This window comes from Capra hircus, chromosome 23, assembly GCF_001704415.2.
Source record: "Capra hircus breed San Clemente chromosome 23, ASM170441v1, whole genome shotgun sequence".
NCBI classification, from domain to species: Eukaryota; Metazoa; Chordata; class Mammalia; order Artiodactyla; family Bovidae; genus Capra; species Capra hircus.
Genome location: NC_030830.1, coordinates 33,807,400 through 33,831,703, shown reverse-complemented (window position 1 = coordinate 33,831,703; position 24,304 = coordinate 33,807,400). Strand labels below are relative to the sequence as shown.

Genomic DNA, 24,304 nt, shown 5'->3' with positions numbered 1-24,304 from the left:
CATATTCTTGGTGTTTACTCCAGGAGTGTCTGGCTCTTAGAAGCCCTCAATAATTGTTGATCAAATAAAAGGACGAAGCGATCTCTTTGCATTTAAATGTTGGTTGTTTGTGTGATGCTAATTATAATAATAACGTGTGTTTGTTATTTATCAGCCATCACTGCCTTTTCTCTGAGGACACAGGCACCACTACCACTATCCTGTGCCTTACATCCCCTGGAAAAAATGCCTGAAAAAAATGAATAACTTCTGGATAAGAATGCCAGAATTAGCAACAAGCCTAATAAGGAAAGTGACCATATAGTCTCGGTACTACGGCACTTTGGGAGTGACTGGGGAGCCAGTAACAATTATACCTGGACAACAGATATAAACTATGACAGATCAAAATGCTTGGGCATCTTACTCATAGGGTGCCACGCTGCCCAGAACTCTCTGGAGGGGAGAACCCCAGATCCTCCCAACCTTGCTGACCCCTATCCTCTAATTAGACCATGGAAAGGGTCCCCTACCTTCTCATCACCACCCCCCACTAGCTCTGGGAGCTATGTTCAGACTAGTTCCCCAACATTCTTAGGTTCCTCATTTTCAGCCTCTTGGTGACTCTGACCCCCACCTTCTGTTGCCCTGAGAGTGTTTGCCCTGCCCTAGACACAAAAACCCATGGCCCCACCTCAGCATGCACCACGTGAAGAACAAAATTCACCCAGCGCCCCTGACACTGCTCCAGCTCAGGGGCTGCTCCAGGGGCCCCCGTCATCTTTCCTTCATTTCAATAGGCTTCTATCCAGTCCTTCTGCTTCTGCTCTTTCTCACCTTTGCTCTGTTCTCAACAAAGCTGCCTGGGTGAGCCTACAAATATCTGTCAGACCACGTGACTTATTTGGTCAAAGACAGTGTCTTCCTATCTCACTCAGAGAAAAAGCCAAGGTCCTTAGAACAGCCCCTAAGGCCCCCGCGTACTTGCTCAGTCGCTAAGTCATAGCTGACTCTTTGTGACCCCATGGACTGCAGTACACCAGGCTTCCCTGTCGTATACTATCTCCTGGAGCTTGCTCAAATTCGTGCCCATTGAGTCGGTGATGCCAGCCTACTTAGCCTTTGTTTATCTCTCTGGCCTCACCCCCTAAGACTCCCAAGCCACACAAATGTCCCTACTCGGTCCTGAAACAAACCAGGAATGCTCCCACCTTAGGACCTTTGCACCTGCTCTTCTGCTCCTTGGGACACTTCCCCCTTAGATATCCCTAGAATTATTTCCCTCAGCTTTTTCAGATCTTTTCTCAATTACTTCCTTTTCAAAATTCTTCTCTGGCCACCCTATTAAAAAAACGTGTCACTCTGTCCCCCTTCTCTGCCTTTCCTTCCTAGCACTACCAAACAGACCATGTGTATGACTTACCCTGCATACTGTCCAACCCCCTGAAGCTGCGTGAGGGCAAGGGTTTTCATTTGCTCTGTTCTTTGCCGTGCCCAGTAACTGAATCAGCCCTTGGCATTTAATAGATGCTCAATAAATACTTATTAAACAAATAAAGGACCAAATGAGAGGGAACACACACACACAGCCGGTGAATGTTTGGCCTCAGGAACAAAAAGTCCTCACTTTAATCCTGGCCCTGCCGCTTTGGGGCTGATGACCCCAAACAGGGGCCTTAACCTTTCTGTGTAAAATGGGGATAATCCACATGCCCTCCCAGGATGGTTGAGAGCATTAAGTCCGATTTCACACAGAAAACACTAAAGTCACTGCCTGGCCTATTTCCAAAACTCTAAGCTTAGTCAATGGCAATATAGTTACTTCTGGAGGCTGCCAGTGGATGTGATGTTGCACTAGGCATCATTATAGGCAAATCAGCGTGCACTCCCTTTGAGTAACAGCTCACAGTGTCTTCCCCATCGGCAGTACTTATCCCCCTCACCCCATCTCAGGACCCTCCTTCCCTGAACCCAAGTCCCCCCAGTCAGGCTGGCCTGGGTCCCTTTCAACACAATCCTTGCCCCACTTAAACCTCTGAGAGAACTCCCCTCCAAAAACACCCACCCTAGGTCCCTTCCGCAATCTCCCCAGGCGAGCTGGGTGGGGGAGAAAAAATAACAACAGGGAGGAAGAGAAAGAGAATATGAAGACCTGTGTTACCCGGTGCAGGGGGCAGGGGTGCAGGCCAAGCCATCCCCACCTGCCAGCTTCCTGTCTCTGCTTCTGATAAATAGGGGACACCGATGGCCAGATTTTCCATTCCCCCATCCCCGCACCCGCCGTCACTCAATTAAAAAAAGATAGAGAGAAGCTGGGGGAGGGGCCTCTGGCTATAAAGCCTGCGGGCCAGGGGCTGAGTGCACTCGCCTGGCCTGCCCCATCCTTTCCCCGTCACCCCAGGCAGATTTAGCTGCTGACAGCTGCTTGGGACTCTGCCTCCAGGCCTTGGCCCAGACCCGCCGCCTCTCCCCTTTTTCTCATTGACTCCAGAGCCTCAGCCCCTCCATGGCTCAGAAAGAAGAGGCCGCAGCGGCCGCGGAGCCTGCCTCCCAGAATGGCGAGGACGCGGAGAACCTAGAGGACCCCGAGAAGCTGAAGGAGCTGATTGAGCTGCCGCCCTTCGAGATCGTCACCGGGTGAGAGCTGGGCGTGGGCTGGGCTCCTCCTCCCCGGCACGAAGCAGGCGGGACAGGCTGGTGGACTTAGGATGGTAATAGTAGGGGTCAGGGTCACCACGCTGCAGCCGGGAGAGCACCCAGGTGTGCACCACGTGGGAAGCAGCAGCAACTCCCTCTGGGCCTCTCAGAGTGTCACCTCCGATCAGCGGAGGTAGGGGGAACTCTGGGGAATCGAGGACCCTGAGAAGGAAACCAGCCCTGGGGCTTCGTGGTGTTGGGGTGTCACCTGCCTCTCTGGGTAAAAGCAGTTTAGTCCCGGGGAATTGGGTGAGATCATGGGATACCGCCAGCACGTTTCAGAACGGTCCCAGAGAACCTCCTCCTTCAACTTTTGTCCCTGCTTCTGAGTGGGCCTCTCCTCTACCCGTATGTCTTCCTCTCTTTCTTTAGAGCTTCTCCCTGAAGCAGAAGAGCCTAAGCTAGGAAAGACAGATGCATCCTTTCCCAAGCTAGGGTGAGACGCAGTCTGGTTTTCTCGCTGCTTCATCTCTGAATCTCCCCAGGGGCAGAGATTCGCATCCTCCCCCAGGGAAAAAGAGAGGGTACAGGCCAGGGCCGGAGCTTCTGGGCGGAGGAGGTGTTCCTTCGCCCTCCACCGCAGCCTGGAGGGAGCAGGACCTACAGCAGATAATGCTGAGGCTCCAAAGAGGGTCCCCCTGCCTTGTCTAGATGATGGCACCTCCAGGAATAAAGCTAGGCAGTAGTCCTCCTCTTCTCTCCGTGTCCTTCTGGCAGAAGATTCTGCTAAATTCCTAAACAAAGAATAAGAAGGGAATTTGTGGTTATTGTTGTTGTTTAGTCATTAAGTCATGTCCAAGTCTTTGTGACCCCATGGACTGTAGCCCACCAGGCTCCTCTGTTCATGGGATTTTCCCAACAAGAATACTGGAGTGGGTTGCCATTTCCTCCCCCAGGGGATCTTCCTGATCCAGGGACTGAGTATGTGGGGGCATAAGGATTCCTTCTTGGGAGTCTCCAGCAATGCCCACAGGCAGAGGAGGGGCCGCGGGAAGAGAAATTCCAGGGAAAATGGAGGCATGATGCCTTCAAGGGCAGAAGGAACCCTGGGAGGTGATTGGGACTTGCTGTCTGAAGCTGGGCAAGTGTTTTTCCAGTCCTGGCCTGGCTGCAATTTTTTTATTTGCAACCTTAGGAAGTAGTGCTACTTGATTCCCAAGTTCCCTTCCGGCTGAGACATTTTCCGGTTTCTAAGAGAACCTGAGGGAAATGTATCCTAGTTCCTGAGGCAAGGCTTCAGGGAAGAGCCCCTGAACTTGCACTTGTCCGTGGCCAACCGAGTAATGTCACCCCCATCCCAGGATTAAAGGAGCCACAGGGCACAGATTAATATAGACACAGGGAGGGCCTAGGGCCGCCAGGCCGGGAGTGTCCTCCATGCCAGTGGCTTTTTATGGAAAGAGATCCTTTTTCTAACAGCTAAGTGTGCTGGCCCATGCTGGCCTTGGTCTCTCACACACACGCACACACGGAGGCACACCCACTCTGTGCTGCGTTGTAATCTCCCCAGCACACGGGCAGGGTCAGTTTGGAAGAGAGTTAAAGTATGTTTGCTGAGTTGAACATGCTTTGGGGGCTCAGGGTGGTGGATTTTGAAAGATTAAATCCTCTGATGTTACAGACACGTGTCCGGGGGTTTATGATGCCGGCACACTTACACACACCTGAGTTCATTCCTCACCGTGAGGCTGAGAGAGGAGCTGTATCACCACCACACTACAGCTGGAGAAACAGGGAGGTCCAGCCATGCTCCTGGACCACGGAACCAGTAAGAGGCATGCTTTCTGACTCCAGCCTAGCGTCCCTTTCACTGGTCTCCCAAACAGAGCTCCCACCTATCTCCATCCTCCAGGTGGTGAGGTGCAAAGTCTTCCCTAAGCCAAGGCTCCCCAGTGAGGCACAGGAGGGCCACTTTCACGACGCTCTGAGAGCAGTTCAGGAGGGAGGTGGAGCCCTTCATATTTCCCGGCCTCAAGGAACAGCTGTGGAGATCTGTCTCCTGGGCCCCTGCGAGTAAACAGACAACTTAAAATAGCCCCGAGGTGCGGCTGTCTGTGAGGGCACAGGCGGAGGGAAAGCTCTCCTCTGCTCGGCTCTCCAGGTGTCCTGGCATCAAAGGGCCAGCAGAGCCTGGCCTTCCCGGGGGAGGGTCTCATCACACTGCTCCTTCTAACAGGGCCCCACACTAGAACAGCAGATGGCTTTTGAGCAAACAATCTGAGGGCAGGGGCACTACCAGGTATGAATAAGGAGAAACGTGCCCACTTGTGATTCTGGTGTGAATAGGGCACTCGGGATAGAAACCATGGAATTCCCGGGTGGTCCAGGAGTTAGGGCTGGGCACTTTCCCTCTCAAGGGCCCGGGTTTAATCCATGGTCACGGAACTAAGATCCTATAGGCTGTGTGACTCGGTCAGAAAAAAAAAAAAAGCAGACTTTAGAACATTAAAAATGACGTGATAGAAAATGCTAGCAAAAGGTCTATAGCAGCAGTGGTGTGCCCAGGCCTGTTCCTGACTCAGCTGAGGGCCCATCGGGTGCACCTCTTACCACATCCGTGTTCACTGACTTCCTGTTCGTTTCTTGAAATCTCCACAGCAGGTGTGCATACAGGAAAGCAGCAAATGTTAGAAATCAAGGCTTTACAAAAAAAAAAAAGCACTGAGAGAGAGAACCCTCTGAATACGAATGGAAGGGCAGAGGAGGGATGTGCTTAAAAGGGGAAGACTTGAGGCCCAAAGAAGGCACCATCCTTCAGTACCAGGTTTAATTTTTCAAAAGTCGACTGTTGTCCAAAGAGAAGTGAGATTACTCAGTCTGTCTTCTGGATGAGGAAACCAAGCCTCAGAGGGAGAGAGAATTTGCCCAAAGCTAGTGGGTGACGTCAGGTTTCCCAGGTGGCACTAATGGGAAAGAACCTGCCTTCCAATGCAGGAGATGCGAGAGACTTGGGTTCGATCCCTGGGTTGGGAAGATCCCCTGGAGGAGGGCACGTCAACCCAGGCCAGTGTTCTTGCCTGGAGAATCCCCATGGACTGAGGAGCCTGGAGGGCTACGGTTTATAGGGTCGCAAAGAGTCGGACACGACAGTGACTAAGAACGCGTGCGTGAAGTGGATGGAGTAGAATGTGAATCCCAAGACTGGCCGACTCCAAACCACCACACCGCATCCAGAAACAGCCATAAAGAGACATCCTTTATGCAAATTCAACAAAAAAATTCTGAAAAGCAGTCATTTATTCACTGCCTGTTTTCCCCAGAAGCATTTTATCTCCATGAGGACAAGGACTCTGCCTTTTAGGTGTTTTGTCCCCAGTACCAAGAGTGGCATCCAGCTCCTAACTGGTGCTCAATAATTATTTATTGAATAAATGAGTGAACTCATGATTGAGTGCCTATTGTGTGGTAGGCTCTCTGTCAGACATTCAGGTAGGGAATTAATGAGGGGAGGGCTACTTTTTGTAACTTTTTATTTTATATTGGAGGGCTTCCCCTGTGGCTCAGATGATAAAGAATCTGCCTTCAATGCAGGAGATGCAGGTTCAACCCCTGAGTCAGGAAGATCCCCCTGGAGAAGGGAATGGCAACCCACTCTAGTATTCTTGCCGGGAGAATTCCATGGACAGAGGAGCCTGGTGGGCTACAGTCCATGGGATTGTAAAGAGTCGGACACGACTGAATGACTGTCACCTCATAGCTGATTAACAATGTTGTGATAGTTTCAGGTGGACAGCAAAGGGACTCAGCCATACATACACATGTATCCATGGTCCCTCAACCCCCTCCCATCCAGGCTGCCCCGTAACACTGAGCAGAGTTCCCTGCGCTATACTGTAGGTCCTTGTTGATTATCCATTTTAAATATAGCAGTGTGTACACATCGACCCCAAACTCCCTAACCATCAGGGGAGCTTCTTGAGGGGAGAAGTTCCAGATATATTATTAATATATATACAAAGATCCAACAGCACTAGGCTCACAAAAGAATTCCTCTGGTTCTCTTTTGCTTCTGAACTCAGCTTGCTTGAGGGAAGCTCTGGGGCACCTGAATGGGTTGGTTCCCCATCCCTCCATCCCAGCTGCAGCTCTGCCTGGCAGCAGCGCTTGCTGTGTGTTTGTCTTTATCTCTAGTTATGTTGTGTATGATTTTACATGAAGCTGAACCTGCTATCAAAGGGGTTATTCTGGAACAGAGATAAATGGCACAGGCAGTGGGTCTCCTTTCAACCACTTCTTTAGCCACCCGTAGCTTACTCCACCCACGTGAGGAGAGAGAGGAGAAGCAGGGTTCAGAGAGGCTGGGCCAGGAGTTCAATGCCACTATTAATGCTCGCCCCTCACCTGGACTCCTGAGCAGACTGTGAAGGGCTTGTTTCATAAAGGATAGAAGACAGTCACGGACTCTGGTCTCCTCTGAGGGTCAGCGGAAGGTTGAAGCATATGTGCAGGATGGCATTCCTCCGAGAAACGGCGGGCCCAAGAAAAAGGGCGGGCCCAGGGCTTGCAGAATCCCATCCAGAACTGCCAGTCAGGAGCCAGCAGCCCATCAAACACCTTCTTATCTCCAGGAAGTCTGGCTGTTAGAACTCTGTTTCCTCCTTCTGACAATGCCCACTCTGTAGCATCCACTTCGAAAAGTGGTCTGAGAAAGGGGAAAGGAAACTCAGATTGGCAATTCTGCCTCTTTCAAGTAGGTCATGAAAGGGTCTAGTGAGCAAAGTGGAAATGAGTCATCACTCAGTTACCTGTGAGTAGGTTTTCTGCTCCATGGATTATTTGGGGGGCAAATGTCTAATCTCAGACGAGCTTCCACTGCCCTCCAAGTTGCTTGCCTTCACTGTCTAGATTTATGCTTAGGAAATGCAAATGTTTTTTAATGTAAAAGTGAGGGGGAAAATAAATAAATAAATATATATATATATATAAAAAACACTGAGTCACATCTCTTCCCCGCCCATCAAGCAGACAGTTGTCCCTCTTTTTTCTAGATATAAGGATTCTTGGTTTCCAGCCTAGAGAACTGCAATGTCCAGAAACCCAGGTCTAAGGAGATGAAGTGTGAATGGCCTTGTTTGCAGAAAGTATGAGGAAATGGATCCTAAGGAGGTGCCGAAGTTGGCAGGAGGGAGTAGGAGTTATGCTGTTAGTTTCTGTGCTTGAAGAAGGGACTAGGTCCAGGTGAAGAAATCTCTCATCAGCATCTGTCTCCTGGCCACCACTCCAACATACACTCACACACACACACACACACTCACACACACACACACTCACACACACACACTCACACTTCAGCAGGAAAATATCTGCTGGAGTTGAGAGCAAAGAGCGATATGTAAATATGGTACTGGAGCATGTCATGCTACTAGAAAATGAAAGATGCGTGTGATCATCTACAAAGTCACCATCACTATTTCTGTCTTCCCACTAGTGGGCATGATGTTATTTAGTCGCTCTGTCATGTCCAACTCTTTTGCGACCTCATGGACTATAGCCTGCCAAGCTCCTCTGTCCATCGGATTTCCCAAGCAAGAATACTGGAGTGGGTTGCCATTTCCTTCTCCAGGGGATCTTCCCGACCCAGGGATCGAACCCATGTCTCCTTCATTGGCAGGTGGATTCTATACTACTGAGCCACCAGGGAAGCCGAGTGGGCATAATAGTGTTGACTTACTTTGTGATTCTATAACATAACCCAAGACGACCACATGGGCTAGCTCTCTGGAGAAATTTCAGACCAACTCTGTTCTCCTGGTGGCCCTCCAGGACCTGGCTGTTTCAGTCTGAAAAGCCCAAAGCCCAACCTGTATGCTCCTTCTAGAAAAAACCAGGAATTTCACTGAGAAGCCAAGCAGGCTGTCTCTGAGCCAACCCCAAGAAAGACCGGGAGCCGAGACCTTCCCTGACTTTCCTTTGCCCCTTGAATGCACTCCCCTTTCTGAGGTAACGGGTCCAGAATGCCCTGCTGAGGGGCAGGGCAGACCATGAGGCTGCCGGCCCCAGGGGCCAGAAACCAATACTTACGGAGGGTGAACCTTCTTCCTCTCCATGGGCCTTCCCATTTCTCTGGGTCCTTTCCTCTTGCCTAAAGAAGAGGAGGACAGACTGAGAGAAGCGTCAGTTGCAGACCAGCCAGCCAGCATGCCACCTCACACTGGGCCACACGTCTTCTTGGGTGGGCTGTACTTGGCAAAGTTGGAGCGGTCCTTTTCAGTTTCTGAAAGGAAACCTGAGGGACCACATAGGAAGCTACGGTTGAAGCCCCCAGGCCAGCCAAGCAGCTATGAATCCTTCCAGAACCTTTACCTGCGAATCCATCCTACAGGTGGCTCTGGATTGGACTTGGGGATGGTTGGGAGGGTAGGGGTGGGATTGGGGGTGGTCTGGCACTGATTAGAGAGGGGAAAAAAAAAGGTTTCAGCAAGAAGTGTAGGCTCTGTGCTTCTCAGGAGGAAAAAAAGCCACTCTAGGAAGTGAAAGGATCATTTAACAACTGGCTGAGTTGAGGAGTGGTCTTCTGGGGTGAGTTTAACGGGGGAGAGCCTAGTGTAAGTGACTTCCCAGCAGGGACTGAAAGAGGAGAGGGGAATCATCAGGCCATCCTTTCTCCCCAAATGTTAAGTAAATAATAAACACATTCAACCAGGGACAGAGGGACTTAAGAGAGCTAAAGATAGTACCCGAAGGAATCCCAGGGCTGGGGCCCCAAACACATCCATCTCCACAGTGGAAACCTAACCTGACAGCAAGGGACATGGAAACCTGGGTGGGGAATTGGTGATGGGGGTGGGGACAACTGCAGGGAAACAGCTCACATCTACTCAGCTCTTTGGCACCTGCTACTTATCACTAAGAAGCCAAGGCCCTGGGATACCAGGGATCCCCCTGAAGCCCAGGGAGTTGGGTGACCTCTCTGGGGGGAGGGAAAGGGAGTAGGGAAGAAAGCACAGAGCTACTAGTTGGGGATCCTCTGGGGCAACCACAGAGATCACATTGTTTAAAGCTTTTTTGTTTTATTTTTGTCTGCACTGGGTCTTCATCGATGCATGTGGGCTTTCTCTAGTTGCAGCAAACGGGGGCTTCTCCTTTCGGAGGCTTCTCTTGTTGTGGAGCACAGGCTCTAGGGAGCAGGGCACAGTAGTCGCATTATGAGGGCTTAGTTGCTCCTCAGCATGTGGAATCTTCCCGGAGCAGGGATTGAACCCATGTCCTCTGCATTGGCAGGATGATTCTTAACTGGTAGACCCCCAGGGAAATCTGAGATTACATTTTTAAAAAGAAAACATTCAGCCTCTCCAGCTGGTATTCATCCCCTCCTTTCCTTCTGACCTTTTCAGTCTCTCTTCTTACAGGCTCTTCATTCTCCTTGGCCTTCAGCTCAGTTCAGTTCAGTCGCTCAGTCATGTCCAACTCTTTGTGACCCCATGAATCACAGCACGCCGGACCTCCATGTCCATTACCAATTCCCAGAGTTCACCCAAACTCATGTCCATCGTGGAGAAGGCAATGGCAACCCACTTCAGTACTCTTGCCTGGAAAACCCCATGGACGGAGGAGCCTGGTAGGCTGCAGTCCATGGGGTCACTAAGTCGGACACGACTGAGCAACTTCACTTTCACTTTTCACTTTCATGCATTGGAGAAGGAAATGGCAACCCACTCCAGTGTTCCTGCCTGGAGAATCCCAGGGACGGGGGAGCCATTGGCAGACGATGGGCTGCCATCTATGGGTCACACAGAGTCGGACACGATTGAAGCGACTTAGCAGCAGCAGCAGTAGCAGCATGTCCATCAAGTTGGTGATGCCATCCAGCTATCTCATCCTCTGTCGTCCCCTTCTCCTCCTGCCCCCAATCCCTCCCAGCATCAGGGTCTTTTCCAATGAGTCAACTTTTCGCATGAGGTGGACAAAGTATTGGAGGAGTTTTAGCTTCAGCATCAGTCCTCCCAATGAACACCCAGGACTGATCTCCTTTAGAATGGACTGGTTGGATCTCCTTGCAGTCCAAGGGACTCTCAAGAGTCTTCTCCAACACCACAGTTCAAAAGCATCAATCCTTTGGCCCTCAGCTTTCTTTATGGTCCAACTCTCACATCCATACATGACCACTGGAAAAACCATAGCCTTGACTAGACAGACCTTTGTTGGCAAAGTAACGTCTCTGCTTTTTAATATGCTATCTAGGTTGGTCATAACTTTCCTTCCAAGGAGTAAGCGTCTTTTAATTTCATGGCTGCAGTCACACCTGGCCTTCAAACCCGCAAAAATCTTCCCTATTTTAGAAAAACATGCACATACAAACAAGACGATCTTCAGCTCTGATGCTGCTTCTTTAGCTTCTCTCCTTTTTTTATTACCAAACTTTTTGAAACACCTGGTCTTTTTCTGCTGCTTTCATCTGCTAATCATCCACTTCCCCTGGAAGCCACTGGACATATTCCTCACCAAGTCTGGTGCCCTAAGACACCAAGTGGGCTTCCCAAATTTCAGACTTTTCCCCAGCTTCACTGTCTCTGCCTAAAGTCACCCCCCGTAACTCTTCCATGTACCTCAGTTTCATTATACTTTTCTTTCCTCGGGAACCTGTAACAATTCTCTATTGACTCCAGAGTCAAGGCTAAACTTTAAGAAACTTCACCATGGGTCCTTACTGCACCTCGTCACTGTCAGCAGGCTTCTACTGTTCTCAGCTGTCTTACTCACATCTTTGCTTTCCAGCTAGAATCTCGCTGGTAAGACTATAAGCATCTAAAGGACAGAGGCTATCTTTTATGGTTTTGAAATGTGTCAATACTACACAAGTTAATTCATATCAAAGTACCCTGAGGTAGCCTAGCCTCAAAAATAAACCTTCTTGGACACTTACATGAAAACCATTCTTTCGCCTAAGGGAAAAGATGACATGAGAAAGTCCTTGGGAGAGCCTGGATTGCACGTTTTAGGCCACATCTTACCTAAGCTGCAATATCTGTGAGTGACAAGGAGAGATTATGCAAGTGTGAAATATTCTGCACAATCATTGCCTTGCTCTGTCATGAGAATTTTTACATGCTTGCTACTTTGTAATATTATTTGGACCCTGCTTTTCAAACCTGGCTACTTATTTGAATCATCTGGAACATTTTTTTTTTTTTTAATACTGATGCCCAGGCCTCCTCCAAATGTTCCGATTTATTGGTGTGGGGCACCAGCACGGACATCTGTAGCTCCTCCAGCGGATTCTAGTGCACAGTCAGGTTAGAGTCACTGATCTAGAAATCTGAGCATGTGCCGTGTGTTGGGAGTGAAGGAGTGTTTACAGATCTGTGCTAACGTGGCGTCCAGGATATACACCTCACTCCACACTCTCTCCTCCTTCAGATATTACCGTTTGAACTCCCTCGTCCCTTTGTCACCATCGTTAGCATATAGGCAAGGCCTGTTTCAGTAGAGAGAATGAATCTGTCCCCGGGGGAGTTGATCTTGGAAAGCCACCTACTCCAGGCAAGTCCTAGCACAAGAACTCATCACCCACTCTCCTTCCCTGTGCCTTTGTCTCCTTGACCCATAGGGAGCGACTGCCTGCCCACTTCTTTAAGTTTCAGTTCCGGAACGTGGAGTACAGCTCCGGCAGGAACAAGACCTTCCTCTGCTATGTGGTGGAAGCACAGAGCAAGGGAGGCCAAGTGCAGGCCTCTCGAGGGTATCTGGAGGACGAGCATGCCGCTGCCCACGCCGAGGAAGCCTTCTTCAACAGCATCATGCCGACCTTCGACCCCGCCCTGCGCTACGTGGTCACCTGGTACGTGTCCTCCAGCCCCTGCGCGGCCTGCGCGGACCGCATCGTCAAGACCCTCAACAAGACCAAGAACCTGCGCCTGCTCATCCTGGTGGGGCGGCTGTTCATGTGGGAGGAGCCCGAGGTCCAGGCGGCTCTCAGGAAGCTGAAGGAGGCCGGCTGCAGACTTCGCATCATGAAGCCCCAGGACTTCGAGTACATCTGGCAGAATTTCGTGGAGCAAGAAGAGGGTGAATCCAAGGCCTTTGAGCCCTGGGAGGACATTCAGGAGAACTTCCTGTACTATGAGGAGAAGTTGGCGGACATCCTGAAGTAGGCAGCTAGGTTCAGCCTCACGTGAGTCTGTTCACTGTCAACTTGGGTAGGTCAGGTGGAATGATGGTCTCTTTGATTTTCCTTTGAAAGGATTTAATCTTTTTTTTTTTTTCTGGTTGGTGGTAACATTCTTAGATCCTGCCTTTTCTCTTTCCTCTAAATTCCTCTCCCTAAATCCTTTCTCTCCTACCCTTTTATATCAAACTGACTTTCTCCATAACTTAGAGTGCTAAAGGGTGATAGAAATCCAAAAGCTTTGATGAGACTGAATAACTAAGATGAGGATGGTACAAGGACCTGTTGCGCACGTGTGGGGTGTGTGTGTGTGTGTATACACGTGCACACATGCTCAATCGCTTGGTCATGTCCAAATCTTTGCGGCCCCATGGACTGTAGCCTGTCAGGCTCCTCTGTGCATGAAATTTTCAGCTAAGAATACTGGAGCCGATTGCCATTGCCTACTCCAGGGGATCTTTCCAACACAGGGCTCGAACCCTCAACGACTCTTGCATCTCCTGCATTCGGCAGATGGATTCTTTACTACTACACCAGCTGGGACGCCCGCAAGGACCTGTTACTGAACAGCAAAGATATTTCAGTCCTCTACCAAGTCCCCATGTCCACCTGTCCAAACTTATAAACTCTAGACACCTTCTAGACACTCTGCCCCAACCCCATTTGCAATCTTACCATTCTATTTTTCCCTTAATGCTGGTTTTTCATTCCCACAGGGGCATTTTTTCCCCTCATTTTTGGTACTTTTGAATGTCCTTGAATGAATTTGTATTCAACTCTTTGTGAAGAGAAAGGAGGCAGAGAAACTCATGTTTTCAAACAAATGGTTCTGCTTTGAGGGAGACCAGGAATTGCTGTGAACATACAATGCAAGAACACTTCTCTTATGTTGAGAAGACCTCAGCAGAACTTGCAGAAAAACGATGAATTCAGGAATGGAGATAATAAAGCAGCAAGTTCTGCTATAAAGGAACGTTTAAAGGGTTAAAAAGATGTGTGCAAATTAGGCAACAGCTCAGAAGTGGCCTCCTAACAGGTATCAAGATGGGATAGGAGAACTGGAAGTAAAGATTAGCTACTTAAGCAAATAATTAGGACACAATTAAGGCCAATTCGACCTCTTGCTGAGGGTAAATTAGACTCTTTCAGAGAAACAGGCCAATTGCCCTCAGGAAAAGAGGGTACAGGATCTCCTACTGTCTCCTTTTGAATTTGGTCTGATCTACTTTGCTCCCACAGAAGTGGTATGTATGACTAAGTCCCTTTACAAGACCTGAGTTACTGATCAAAAATTTCTCTTACCAGAAAAAGGGTCTTCACACCCTCATCCAGCTTTAATTCTGGACACCTCACAGATTAATACCCACTCCAGTGTTCTTGCCTGGAGAATCCCAGAGACGGCGGAGCCTGGTGGGCTGCCGTCTATGGGGTCGCACAGAGTCGGACACGACTGAAGTGACTTAGCAGCAGCAGCAGCACAGATTAATAAAGCATGAAACCAGCTTGCTTCCATGGAGATAGTGCCTCTCAGTCTTAATAAAGAGATGTTGCTTCATAGACGTGTTCTGGAAACATCAATGTTCCAGAGCCTGATGCTGGCAGGTCTATGCACACAGGGTGTTGGATCACTCTCTAGCTGAGCATTCACCAATCCATGAAGTCATAGTTCTCAGCCATTTCTTACAAAAAAGCAGGACTCATTCACTGAGTTCAGTGAGACCAGGGTCAGATAGTGCCATGTGATACGTTGCTCACCTAAAATAAAACACCACTCAAGAGTGGTGGTGAGTAATAATACAAAGATTTCTAAAGGTGACCTCTGAAAATACAAAAATTCCTTGAAGATTTTATTAGTGTAGGGACTAGCAATCATAATTATAAACCCTACATAAATTCTGTAGAATGATGACAGGCAGCCTAATTTTAACTCTAGTATACTTTCTTCTTAAAGATCTTGTAGTCACAGGCCACTTCTTTCAGCTGCCAAACTAGCAAGACCTCAGAGATGAGTGTCTCTTACCTATTCAGTCAAATAATTAAATAGCTAAATCTGCTATAAAAATTAAGCATTTCGAGGAGAATTAAAAAGCTTTTAATTTTGGATAATTCAGAGTTGCCTCTTATGCTGATCTAAATCAACAAACAGATAAATCAGTTTGAGAGAGAAGTCCACTTCTAAGTCAAATTATTTTTTAATAAAATATCATTGGACATGTTCCACATTCTAAGCCTCCTTCCATTAGTGTACACAATCGTATTATCTGGACCCATTAACATGCTTCCCTGTACTCTATTTGAGTTGCTCATATTCCTGAAGGGAGAGGTTAAAATGTACCAAGTTTAAAAAAAAAAAAAAGGCATGAAATCAAGTTGTAATCTAAAAGCCCCAAAGAACTTTGCTTAATTAAAATACTCTCAAGAAATAAGCATTTGTTAAAGAAAATGTGCCTCATATGTCTTCTTCCATCTTTTGAAAAAATGACAGAATAGGATTTAACCGTATAGTTAAAGCCAAGAAAACACAGGCTTCCCAGCTGGCTCAGTGGCAAAGAAACCGCCCACCAAGCAGGAGACATGGGTTCAATCCCGGGGTCAGGAAGATCCCCTGGAGAAGGAAATGGCAATCCACTCCAAGATTCTTGCCTGGGAAATCCCATGGACAGAGCAGCCTGGCTGGCTAGTCCATGGACTTGCAAAGAGTCAGACACGACTTAGTAACTACACAGCAGCAGCTGCACCATAGTTGAAGCAGATCTCTGCTGGGGCTTTCTCTGTGTGAACCACACCAAAGTATAAATGAAACAAATCCAATCCTGAGTAAAACAGAAATCACAGGTGACTATGGAGAAATTCAGGCATTCATTGAGGAAGGCACAAAGAAACCCTAACTCAAAAAGAAAACTCTTCGTTGTTTGGGGCCAGCAGGGCTCTCAGTAACGTTGCTTTGTCTTCTCACAAAGGTCTGCCTGCTGCCACCGAGACAGCAATGGCGCGTGGTCATCGGGGACTTGCCTGACTCCCGAACACCGCTTGGAGCTGGACAACACTCGACACCAACCAGTCCTGCCCAAGGCCCTCTGACAACTCAAAATACACTTACGCTATGAATCACTTAAGCTGTACCTCTCTCTCTAAGGCTGCTCTTGGAAAACAGGAAAGTGAGTTGTGAAGAGACAAATGGCACCAGGCTCCGTGGGACTGAAGGTCCGTATTATTCCCCCAATTGGGCTTATGGCAAAGAGCCTCAGACCCAAAGTCTGAACAGATCTTTGCAACATGTCTAGAAATGCATCTCATGTTAAGTTGGGATTTTTTTTTTAAACAGCAACATTAATAAAAGAGGTGGCGTGGTCTTTCTGTGACCAGGTTTTTTAAGGAACTAGAACATTTAGAAATGTTCTATTGACAGTGAGCAAATTCCAGAAACAGTAATGTCCCAGGCTATAAACCAAGCCACATTATATAAAGTAGAGGAAAGGCTTAAACAGAACTTGCCAGGGCTACACAGAATGTACCAACTCCCATGCAGACTTCACCTTTGTCTTGACCTTCAGAAAATAGTCTCAAGATTACTTGCAAATGTCTTTTCTCTCCTCTGAAAACAAGGAGTATGCCAGAGGATGAAACAAAAGGCACAGGAAACCTGTTCCTGTTCCAATTCCCAATCCATAAGCAATTACCTCCTTGATTAAAGAGCAAAAGGTGAGAAGTAGGATTTAAATGTTTGGATACACATAATGTAGGGGTGGTCTGTGCGTCGTATTTGATGGCAAGGGCAGGATGGTGTCAAAAGTCTCGTTTCTTATAAGGCTTGTCTGAGTCCTATGTGGAAGCAAAATTTCACATGTGAATTTCTGGGTGTTTGCCAAACTAGGTTTCCAGGAATAACGTGCCCATTCTGATTATCAGGTCATGCCTCCTTTCCCCAGGCTTCAAGTGTGATAAGTCATCGGAATTTGACCCCAAGAGTATCTGCAAATGACAGGGCACTTTATCACATCCCTGTGGAATTCCAATTACAGCCGGACCTTCACAAGACTAGGTTTTGTTAACAGAAATGTGAACGAGGCTCATACTCCATGAAACAAATTAACCCTAATCCTAGAAAACCAATGTTTCGACCCAGTGATAAGATTTCTTTGCAGAGCTAAGCAAAATACTTTAATTCTAAGCTTCCTTTTACCATCCCACTCTCCTTTTTAGTTCTGTACATTCTTTCTTCCCTTTCAACCTCACTGTGTGTCTGTGGACAAAAACAAAGCTTCCAGAAAAGCCTTAGTCTAAAAGTTTGACAATGAACTTGCTCCCAGCATTGCCCCTACCCCAACAACATAGAGAACTTGTCTGTTACACATACAGATACAGAAGAAGTGAAATACTTTTTGAAACTGCTGCCTCATATCAGGCTGCCACGCAATAAGAACACAAGTCTAAAGTACAAAGATTACATTTAACCAGTGCTCTCCTGGTGTTTCAACAAGCCCCTTCTAAAATCCAGTTCTTTTTTTACACTTGGGAAAGCAGCAAGTCCTATGACAGACCAAGAATTCATTCTATGACAAAAATCAATAGGTCTGTCTGATCTCAATACCACAGTAAGAGAACAGAGGGTAGAAATAGTCTCCCTGTTTCCCCACACCTCTGATACTGAAAGTGAAGTCGCTCAGTCGTGTCCGACTCTTTGCGACCCCATGGACTGTAGCCCACCAGGCTCCTCTGTCCATGGGATTCACCAGGAAAGAATACTGGAGTGGGTTGCCATTTCCTTCTCCAGAGGATCATCCTGACCCAGAGATCGAACCCAGGTCTCCCGCACTGCAGGCAGACACTTTAACCTCTGAGCCACCAAGGAAGCCTGATACTGAACCACTGGCTAAAATCCATGAGCCTTATCCTTCCAATATGGAAATCAAGAGTGGACAAAGTGATGCTCTGAACTTAGAAGGGGACAAATTTACTCTTTTCCATCCCAGGTGGACACACATCAGAATCCTCTGGAGCTCAAAAACACAAAACTGGCCATTCTCCCCCACCCCTAACTACCAAATTAGAATTCCTGTTTAAGAGGGAGTGGACCTTTAAAGAGATGTGTATGGATTTTGTTGAGAACCACAGATTCGGTCATTCATTAGTTCACACTAAGAACTTTGCCAGGTGTTTCACATGTTACTGTTTTATGACTAAATTCAGACAGGTTTGCTACTAAGTCACTTCAGTCGTGTCCGACTCTGTGCAACCCCATAGACGGCAGCCCACCAGGCTCTGCTGTCCCTGGGATTCTCCAGGCAAGAACACTGGAGTGGGCTGCCATTTCCTTCAGTCACAGAAACTATATGGTGGACAGGAGAGAGGAAGAGTTCACCACAAGGAGATTCTAAAAGCCTGCCTTTCCAATGTTCTTGCCCATTCTGATGTCTTCTCACCTTGCCACTCTTCCTACTGGGCCCTCTGACTCTTCCAAATTAAGTTACAGGTGAATCCTCCATTAGTCAAGTACAGAACAACACAGACATGTGCGCAGAACCTCACTGGAGCCCCCCCCCAAAAAAATATTTATTTTTCCATTTTTGTCACCACAAATTCCTTGTAAACATAAAAATCTTGTAATTTAAACAAAAATTAAACCCATAATTCTCTCCTAGGATCAATTTGTGAACAAATGACACAAGGTGCAAAATTAACTGAAAACCGACATCCTTCCTGAAATTTCTCTTAAAACAGCAGAGAAAAGCAATGCTGCCACCTAGTGGCAACCCAAACAAACCACATGGCATCCGCAGCAAAATAGGGGTCCTAGGCCCAACATTTGGTCCCTCCCCTTACCTTCCTGAAAAAGAAAAATTCCCAGCAACAAGAAACCCCTCCTTCAATCCTATTCAATCCTGAGAATACAGCAACCCAGGTCTGGCCTGTGACACAGACTACTTCACAAGAAACGGTCCTCTGCCCATTTTAAGGTCAGTTTGCTCAATCCTGCGGCCCAGGCGATGCAGAAGGTAGACACATCCAAAATGCTCTTCTGTTCAGAGTGTGTATACGGTAATGCTGATGTCTGTTGCCTCAAAGACCTCCTCAATTATTGCGGATACATTTTCCCATTGCAGACGATCAAGACCACATCCAATCCTGAAAAAGATAACATATCTCCACTGGTTGTGACTGAGGAAAAAGCTCCTTCCCTCTTTCCCTAGGCTGCATCCACCCAAAGCCAAAGATAACATCTGGTCTCACACCTATAGGCAACCACGGTGGGAGTTTAGACGTTACTGCCTATTGTGAGTCACCTAAGGCTGTTTCCTAGACAGCCCTACCATCCAATAGCTGTCACTTCTCTTTTGCCAAATAAACTACCAATTCCCAGTTACTTCAGGGTACATTTAGAAATGTGTAACTCTGCCGCAAGACAGAAGAACTCAGTTTCTACTAGTGAAAACTAGCCGTGGGTGGATGGGAAAAGGTTGGTATTTTTAAACTGTGTTAGTCACTCAGTCGTGTTTGACTCTTTGTGACCCCATGGACTATAACCTGCCAGGCTCCTCTGTCCATGGGGATTCTCCAGGTAACAATATTGGAGTGGGTTGCCATGCCCTTCTCCAGAGGATCTTCCTGACCTAGGGATCGAACCTGGGTCTTGCAGGCAGATTCTTTACCAACTGAGCCACCAGGAAAGCCCATTTTAAAAATACACTTATGATAACAGAATGTTAAGGAAGATAACTGGGAAATGCCAAGCTGATTGTAATTCCAATCTTCCTGACACCCTGGTGAGAAACCTCAATCAGCCCACAAAACTACTACCTGGCAGCTTTCTTCCAAGATGTTACTTTACTGATCCTCAATATCCACAGGGAAAAAAGAAAGGCTTAAAATTGATAATTTTTTATTAATGCATTAAGTACCTGAAAAAACTGTGATTAAAAAAAAAAGTTTCTGGTACATAAGTCATGAATATATTACAGACCAGTGTAAGATGAGGGATCAAGTAACCACATTTCTAACTCGGAGCTTGGAATAAACCTGCATGCATGGTCAGTACTGACTCAGAACTAGTCTGTCAGGAAGAGAAGGGACCCCAAGCCTATTCCTGAAAAGGAAACAAAGAGGGTACTAAACCCCCAACATCAGTCCCTTAAGTTCCCAATATCTAGGGTCTAAGACATTACACCAGCAACATACCCTCTGGCTACTATCCATGCTGAACATAAATAGCATGCAGTTTACAAAGCAGTGACAACCTACAACTTTGTTCACACAGAATGAACAGGTTTGGGACACCTGGAGTGGCCCAGAGAGAAATCACAATTGCTCAGTCTTGATTCTTGAGCTGTACTAGAGGATGCCGAGAATTCAACAAATAGTGGTGAACAATGGTTCCTCCCTACTAGGCGGGCTGAGGAAGATCTGTGTTTTAATCATCCTGATTCATTCAGCCTAAGCTAAAAGATGGGCATGCCTTGAGCGAAGATCTGACAACTGGTTTACTGATGATTTTTAAATGTTTTGAAATTTGTCCACCTTTAAGTCTACATTTTGGGTTAAGATAAGCTTTTAAGTCATTTGTCTTTGGGTAAGACAGTAAACCCCACCAATCAAGTCTTCATTTAGGGCCCTGGATTTCCTTGCCTTGGCATGGAAAGGTCGGTGACTCCATTCCTCAGACAATGAGACTTCATAGCCTCTAAACTCTTCCGTAAGTTTTCATAAGTTGGCTTGTGTGAAGCCCTTTTCTTTGTAATCTGAGTATGAAGAACAAATTCAAATTTCCATTAGTCCAAAATGAGAGGCAAAATACGTCATCATGTCCTCCCAACATCGTGATAATTAAAATAAGGATACTTTTATAGACTAGCCTAGATAACAAATGTCATACAGTCTCTTCCAGCTAGGCGAGCCCCTCAGGAACACACTGAATAGAGCCAGAGGCCCAGACACTCCCACATCTTTTCTCTTCCTAAGAAGCCCAGATTAGGAGGTGTGCCTCTTGTCTATTGTTTTTAAGCAAGGTAGGTGAAAGTTCCTGTGCCACTTCCAAGAGATAAGCTACCTACCTGTAACAAGGAAGAACCCATAGCACCTGAAAATTTCCTGTTAGGTTTATTTATTTAGAAACAGTGCTTGCTTTTTATTTCCCTATAAAAGCACAGAAAGAAACTGGTAGCATTCCAAACAAGCCTGAAAGTCACGGTAGCCTTAAGGACAGCATCCCCACTTTGTGTGCTACCCAAACCAAGCTTGTAGTGAGTTGGCTCTAAGTCATCCAGCAGCATCACCAAGAAGCTGCACTCCTTCACAGGTCAAAGGCCACTGGGACAGTGGAAGAAATCCACATGGAGGAAGCAAGCAGGAGAGGAGCAGAGTATTACCTGGCACTGCATTTGGTAAGGAAGAATGAGAGAAAAACTCTTTTGAGCAATCCGTCTCTTGAGACTTGATTGTCTCTATTTCACCACGACAATGAAGGAATTAAGCAAGGGAAGCATCCCTAACTTTCGCACGTCATACAACAGGTCTTTGGTAAATATCACAACTTTTTCCCATGGAGTTGGGATGCAGCCTCACGTTTCTAACGCAGGGCACCAAATAGCCACCAGCCCTGGATCTGAGTCAGCATGAGGCCAGCTTTTGGACATTTTTGATGGTCTATAAAGAAACACTGTGATCAACACAATGCAGCACAGCCCATCTGTTTGCTGATACTTAAAACCCACTGAGAACTGGCCCCGTCTTACCAGGTAATATATATATCGTCCATCTCTCTTCAGAACAGCCACTTCTCCAGACTTTTTCTCTAAGAAAAACAGTTATTTAATAGTAAAAAAGAAACACCAAAACACTGATCTTCACTCTTAGATTTTTAAAAGATCTTCATAGATCTAAGTCTACTTCAGAAGTAGGATTAATTTTCAACTCTGAAGAACCCTTTGATCCTTATCAGCCTTCCTAAATACCATACACCTTAACTTCCAGTTTTCCTACTGTTTTAGGAAATCACGTTTTCAATCACATTTTCCTCACACTCCATCTTCAATCCTGCTACATTTTCAAATACCCTTTCTTGTTCTCTTAAAAAATGTTAATGTCTACTGCCTTGAAATGTTTTAGAATGTACAGCATTTTTCACTTGCCAAATGTGTATTTAATAATTTAATAATTATATTTTTACATACAAACAGCTAATGTGTTAAGCATTATGGGGGAACATAGGTGTATCAACATTAAAAAGTTAATTATTTAACAGTTTCCAGTCAGGAGAACTGTGTAGTGTTTTGAAACAAATATAACACAAAGCAGTTAAGAAGTTGCTTTCTTTAGGCTAGGAGCGGAATCACCAGTGGGGACTTGATTCAGTAAGCCTGGACTGTGGTCTAAGCAACTGTTTTCAGAAGCTCCACCTCTGATTCTAGTACACTTTTCTGCTTTACAATCACTGGGAGTAAGCAACAGGAAGTGTTTGTAAGGAAAAGTTCTAAACTCTTTGAAGCATAAGCACAGTATGGGCAAACAGAGAATCCTGAATGCCAGGCTAAAAACTGTGGATTTTGCTAAGCATGCCAGAGTTATTAAAGGCTTCAGACAAATAGAGTAATATTATTAAGAAAGATTTATGAAATACGGAGAAATTTAAAACTTTTACAAGAACTCAGGTTTCGTGGTCCAACCCAAACTAGAGACCATCTCTGAAGAGGAAAAACTTAATCTGCAGAGTTAAAAGGACTCGGTAGTTAGGAACCCCATCTGTGCATATATATCTTGTTTAAATTATTAAGCTTAAAAGGAGCATCAAAAGATGGTCTGGTCAGGGCATGTGAGTTCAGGTGCTTTCAAAACTCACGTTGATTCAACAGTTCCTGCACTCCTCCAAATTTCTTCTTGAAGAGGACAGCTATCCCAGCGCCCATTCGACAGTCCTCACTGATACAATGCACTAAAGAGTCTGTCTGGGGGCACGCAAATAGGTCTCCTTTCACATAAGTAATCTAAAATGTGCAAAGAGAAAGAAAATTTTTGTTACATATAGAAAAATACTAAGCTACTTCTTTTCCTTTACTGTGCCCACCACCACCACTACCTCTCCCCGCCTCGTCCCTCCTTCATTTAAGAGACAAATTTTCAGAATTTAATGAGTTATCTAAAGCGAATTAAAGTATGTGCAAAGTAAAGTAATGAGTGGGCTCTGCCTAAGATTGTATCAGCCTTTCTAAAATAAATCAACAGAAGAGGAAAATAAGACAATTCAATTACTAGTTTAATTAAAAATGTGTGTGCTTTGACCTCAATCATTCTGAATTTCAGTTCACCAATAAGTTAATAATTGTTACGCACTCGGCTTCCTTCTGAATCTTCATTAGGGCTGCCAGCCATGATACTGGGTCGCTATTTCCAGAACTTAAGTGTTTCTTCAGCTATAAAAAGGGAGTAAAAATGCTTAGGCAGCCCAAATATATTACATTCAGACTGCCCTGCCCACCCACGTTCTAACTGTTCCCCCCACCGTTTATCACTGAGTGTGACTTCTCTAGAAAGGAACGCAAAAATCCTCGGGGCAAGGAGAGGAATAATGCCTGGGCTCGGAGGCGGCCGTGACCCGATTGCATTTCGCGCTTCGCAGGAGCGGAAGAAAGGCAGTCCTAAGACCCGCCTCCTCCTTTCCCCGCGCCCGCGCCGAGCAAGGCTGATTTAGGACAGTCTTTTCTCTGAAAGATGCAAGAGTACTTCCCCATTGGGTCTAGCCCAGGGACAAAAAGGTGGGACTTGGCCACAGTCCCGTTAAGTCGCCAACTAGAGAGTGTACCGGTCAGGCGGTGTGTACTGCCAAGGCGCGGGCAGGGGTGAGAGGGAAGGTGGCCCCTTAAGGAAGACTCACCCCCATCTTTTTGCCGGGGGGCGGGGGGCGGGAACTGGGGGAAGAAGTAGAGAGAGGCCTCCCATTCTCCGTCTCCTACCCTAGGGCTGATCAGCCAGGGCGTAGGGCCTGTCCTGGGATTCCCGTGGGAGGAAGCGAGGAGGCTTGCTCAAAGACCCAACGTACCGCCGTTACCCTTCACCTGGAAAGGAGTTGGCCGTTACGAGGTCCCGCCCCGCGGGGAAGGACTCTGGTAGGTGGGTAACAGCGGACGAGCCCACGATGCGAAGCCAATCCCACCACAGCCTTTAATTGCGAGCACCAAAGATGGCCGCCCACCATCCGGGAGCCGGGCGGAAACGAGCCCCTCTAGCTAGCTAGCCGAACCAGCACTCTTTGGTGATGGCCGCCGAACTTCCGGCGGTGAAGCCCGACCGCCGCTGCCGCCCGGGCATGCGTAACGAGACAGCCGAATGCAAGTTCGGTAGAGCGGCGCCTGCGCATTAAGTCCCAAGGGGTGTGTCTCCAGGGGCCGCAAAGAAGAGGGAGGGCAGTTAGCAAAGGAGTTACTTAGCGCCTGCGTGCTGCTAATATTCAAGGCTCTGTTTGAGTGGAAAGGGTCTGGCGCGCCTAGAAGACGCCTGCGTATTCCTTCGGCCGGGTGGGAGCCAATCAGGAAA

General features: G+C 47.1%; 2 protein-coding genes across 6 annotated transcripts; one reads left to right on the top strand and one right to left on the bottom strand.

Annotated features, from left to right (window-relative positions):
* On the top strand, positions 2,332 to 16,134 carry APOBEC2 (apolipoprotein B mRNA editing enzyme catalytic subunit 2). The gene is made up of 3 exons (XM_005696288.3): positions 2,332 to 2,616; positions 12,224 to 12,787; positions 15,742 to 16,134. The coding sequence occupies exons 1-2, from the start codon at positions 2,486 to 2,488 to the stop codon at positions 12,765 to 12,767; spliced, it is 675 nt and encodes a 224-aa protein (XP_005696345.2). The 5' UTR covers positions 2,332 to 2,485; the 3' UTR covers positions 12,768 to 12,787; positions 15,742 to 16,134.
* Positions 18,307 to 24,212, bottom strand: OARD1 (O-acyl-ADP-ribose deacylase 1). Of its 5 annotated transcripts, none has more exons than XM_005696291.3 (6): positions 23,725 to 24,193; positions 23,105 to 23,184; positions 22,614 to 22,758; positions 21,511 to 21,569; positions 20,405 to 20,517; positions 18,307 to 18,907 (listed from the first exon to the last, which is right to left on the bottom strand). In XM_005696291.3, exons 2-6 carry the CDS (start codon positions 23,141 to 23,143, stop codon positions 18,805 to 18,807), a joined length of 459 nt encoding a protein of 152 aa, XP_005696348.1. In that variant the 5' UTR covers positions 23,144 to 23,184; positions 23,725 to 24,193; the 3' UTR covers positions 18,307 to 18,804. The 5 variants fall into 5 exon arrangements, with proteins under 5 accessions (XP_005696348.1, XP_013829320.1, XP_005696347.1 ...); XM_013973866.2 differs by having other exon boundaries at positions 23,811 to 24,192; XM_005696290.3 differs by having other exon boundaries at positions 23,827 to 24,192.